This window comes from Dipodomys ordii, unplaced genomic scaffold (assembly GCF_000151885.1).
Source record: "Dipodomys ordii isolate 6190 unplaced genomic scaffold, Dord_2.0 Scaffold6, whole genome shotgun sequence".
Classification (NCBI taxonomy): domain Eukaryota; kingdom Metazoa; phylum Chordata; class Mammalia; order Rodentia; family Heteromyidae; genus Dipodomys; species Dipodomys ordii.
Window position 1 is genome coordinate 8,492,491 of NW_012267222.1, and position 3,659 is coordinate 8,496,149.

The following is a 3,659-nucleotide window of genomic DNA, read 5'->3' on the forward strand; positions in this document are numbered from 1 at the left end:
AATTGGAGATAAGAGTCTCACTGGGACTCTTCTACCCAGGTTGGCTTTGAACTGGGATCCTCAGATGTTAGCCTCCTGAGTGGCTAGGATTACAGAGGTGAGCCACTGATGACTGGCTCTTGTTTTGTTCTTTGAGAAGCGATCCACATTATCTAGGAAGGCCTGGCTAGATAACTACTGGCTCCGGTGAGCCTCCTGTCTCAACCTCCCAAACCTCCAAAGTGCTGAGCCTCCAAGACTACGATTCTCAGACTTCCTTCCTTCCTTCCTGTCATCCTTCCTTACTTCTTTCATTCCATTCTTGCTCCATCCCTCCTTCCCTCCCTCCTTCCTCATTAACTTCCTCCCTGATTTCTTGTTTCTATTCTCTCTCTCACCAGAACATCAGTGGTATCTTGTAGGTGTGGTATGTCTGCATATTGAACTGCAGAGAACCTGTCTGGTGAGTGGGGTCTAGGGAATACCAGCATTCCAGGACACCTGCCCTTGGGGTCAGACCCCTGGAGAGGGTGGCTGTGACTGCAGTCAGGCTCTTCACCACACAGCATCCTGGCTGTGGTCACAGCAGCCTGGATCCTGTTCCACATGGTCCTCTCCTCTGAGGCTGATCCACCTCGCCTGTCTCCAGCAGTTCTCAGGTGTAGCCATCTGCTCTCTCCTCAGGGGCCTGAGGAGCCCCTTGGAGTTCTTCACTGCTGCAGACGGCTGATGGTACGTCAGCGTCCTTGTGCTGGGCATTGGCTGTGGCACCGGCGCTCTGAGGAACTCCCCAGAGTCTGGGTCACAGGCCTAAGACTACATCGTGTCCCTGCCTCTACTCAGACTGGAGGGAACCCAGCTTGGCCATTTGTCCCACAGGTGGCCCGAGGTCTTGCAGACTTTAGGTGGCAATGAGAGCCAGTCCCTGGAGCAAGGCCCTCCTTCCCAGAGCCCCTCCCTGCTGGCCAGATGCCAAAGCCCTGGACACTCCTCACAGTTGGCTCAGGAGCCTCAGGTGTGGGCTTGGTGTGTGCTGACCACAGGCTTCTCTGCACTAGGCCGGCCTCTCCTGCCCCCTGCTGGTCAGACTCTGCAAGCTGTATTCACCACAGCTGTGTCCCCACCTCCCCATGCTGCCTGCACCCTGGGGGCTTCCAGCCCCTCTTGTATTCAACCAGGTGTGGAAAAGGAAGATGCTGCATTGTGAATGATGATGGGTCTGGGGAGGTTGAGGAATCACTCCAGTGATTCAGAGGTGGATGTCAGCTTCACCATGTGTAGTGTGCTGAGCTGGCACTCAGGGCTGCAGCAAGGTGTGGAAGGCCTCACAGCCCCTGTGGTGAAGCAGTCTGGCCCCAGTTAGTGAGTTAGTGGGCTCCATGGTCAGTGCTCAATGCACAGGTGCCAGCGGCTTCCTGTAGTCATGTCACAGCAGGAAATCAGCCACGGGTTCTCCACTACACCTGGATTTGGACAGGACTCCATTCCTTCTTTTTCTTTTTCTCCCAATCCTGGGCTTGAATTCTGGGACGGGCCACCTTCCCTGAGCCTCTCTGTGCTCAAGGCTACACTCTACCACTTGAGCCCCAGCACTACTTCAGGCTTTTTCTGTGTGTGTGGTACTGAGGAATTGAACCCAGGGCTTCATGCATGCTAGGGAAGCACTCTACCACTGAGCCACATTCTGAGCTTGGGTATAATATTCCATGAAAGATGCATGAACATTACATTTTCTTCTTTATACAGGTACTGAGGACTGAATTGAGGGCTTGGTTCTGTCCCTTCGCCTTTTCCCCCTTGGCTGTCAGTCACTCTGCCACTTGACCCAGCTCCAAATCTGAGGTTTGTCTGTCCTCACAAAAGGCTCATGGGAGGTAAGCAACTCATGGATTTTCTTCCTGGGCTGCCTGGAAACTGCCATCCTCAGGACTCACTCTCCTGTGTACCTAGAATTACAGATATTCATCTACTGGTGCCTAAGCTTCACTAGTAATTTTGCTTTATTTTTATTGTCGTTGTTGTTCATGGGGCATGCACTCTGGACCTGGGTAATAGTCCTGAGCAATTCCGCTCAAGCAAGAGCTGTACCACTTGAGGCACAGTGCCCCTTCTGGTTTTCTGGTGGTTCAATGGAGATAAGAGTCTTTAGCTGGGCGCCGGTGGCTCACGCCTATAATCCTAGCTTACTCAGGAGGCTGAGATCTGAGGATCAGGGTTCAAAGCCAGCCTGGGCAGGAAACTCCTTGAGACTCTTATCTCCAATAAACCACTAGAAAACTGGAAGTGGCGCTGTGGCTCAAGGGGTAGAGCACTTGCCTTGAGCTGAAAAGTGCAGGGACAGTGCCCAGGCCCAGAGTTCAAGCCCCACAACCGACCAAAAAAACAAGAGTCTTATGGACTTTCCTTCCAAGAGTAGCTTTGAACTGTGATCTTCAGATCTTAGCATTCTGAATAGCAAGCATTACAAGCCTGAGCTATTGGCACCCAGCTTAATTTTATTTTTCTTTTTTCAGGCCTAAAGCATGTACTCAGGGCCTGGGCGCTGTCCCTCAGCTCTTCAGCTCAAGGCGAGTGCTCTACCACTTGAGCGACAGAACCAATGGCCCATTTCAACTTTGGGCAAAGAAATAAAGAAAATTGAAGACAAAAGTCTCACAGATGGGCTGGGAAGGTGGCTCAATGATAGAGTGCTTGCTTTGCATGCATGAGATTCTAGATCGATTCAACACAACATAAGTAGAAAAGGCGGGAAGTGGCCTTGTGGCTCATGGGGGAGAAGTGCTAGCCTTGAGCTGAAGAGCTGAGGGACAGAGCCCAGGCCCAGAGTTCAAGCCCCACAACAGGGGAAAAAAACCTCTCACAGACCTTCTTGTCTCAGCTGGTTTTGAATGGGGATGCTCAGATCACAGCCTCCTGAGTAGCTAGGATTACAGGCATGAACCAAAGGCACTCTCCTTACAATAACTTATTTATTATCATAAAATTAAATGAACAGAGGAAGTCTCTCCATCAGGATGGGTTAATGTCCATATAACAATTCAGGAACCAGGAATTCCCTCTTGTTCTATACAAGTTGAATGCATTCCACTCAGATTCCTTGGATGAGGACACAGGACACTGGGCCCATGGTGGCCAGAGCACCCCACATCACCTTCCTGACAATGAAACTGGAGGAGAGCAAAAGAACCTTCCTATATTTTCCCCAATAGGATGTACTGGGTGTCCTAAAGGGACATTCAGGTTCACTTCCAAACAACAGCATGAACTACTCAGGTGCACAAACCCCGCAGTAGTTAGACTGACATGTAAAGGAATATTCCTCTGTAACTACCCAGTTACCAGTGGGTGCCAGGCTATAGAACTGGTTCTTCTTACAGCCTATGCATGAGTAAGTGCAGACCTGGACCTTATGGGCTGGCTGTAGGTTCCTCAGGATCTGCACCAAGCTCACACAAACCTGGGCAAATCTCACCTTGCTGACTTCACATCCATACAACAAACATTCGTGGTCATAGCTCTCCACAGGGGCCGGATACAGCCCTCGCTGTAACTGCCTCAGCCTGGCTGTGTGGCTCAGCAGGTTCTGCAGGGCAGCCAAGGACATGCGGTTCCCATAGATGCTGAAGAAGCTCAGCTGGCAGCACTGGCTCAGGGTGGGCAGGATGGCAGAGAGCTGGGCC

The 3,659-nt window shown here is 51.4% G+C and overlaps 1 protein-coding gene across 1 annotated transcript in view; it reads right to left on the bottom strand.

Moving 5' to 3' along the window:
* Positions 1-634: 634 nt before the first annotated feature.
* Positions 635-3,659, bottom strand: part of LOC105997582 — a 40,532-nt gene continuing 37,507 nt past the window's right edge. Inside the window, exons 9-10 of the mRNA XM_013032066.1 lie at positions 3,452-3,626; positions 635-757 (exon numbers count right to left, since the gene is read on the bottom strand). Coding sequence (XP_012887520.1) covers positions 635-757; positions 3,452-3,626 — 298 coding nt within the window. The remainder of the gene's footprint in view (positions 758-3,451; positions 3,627-3,659) is intronic.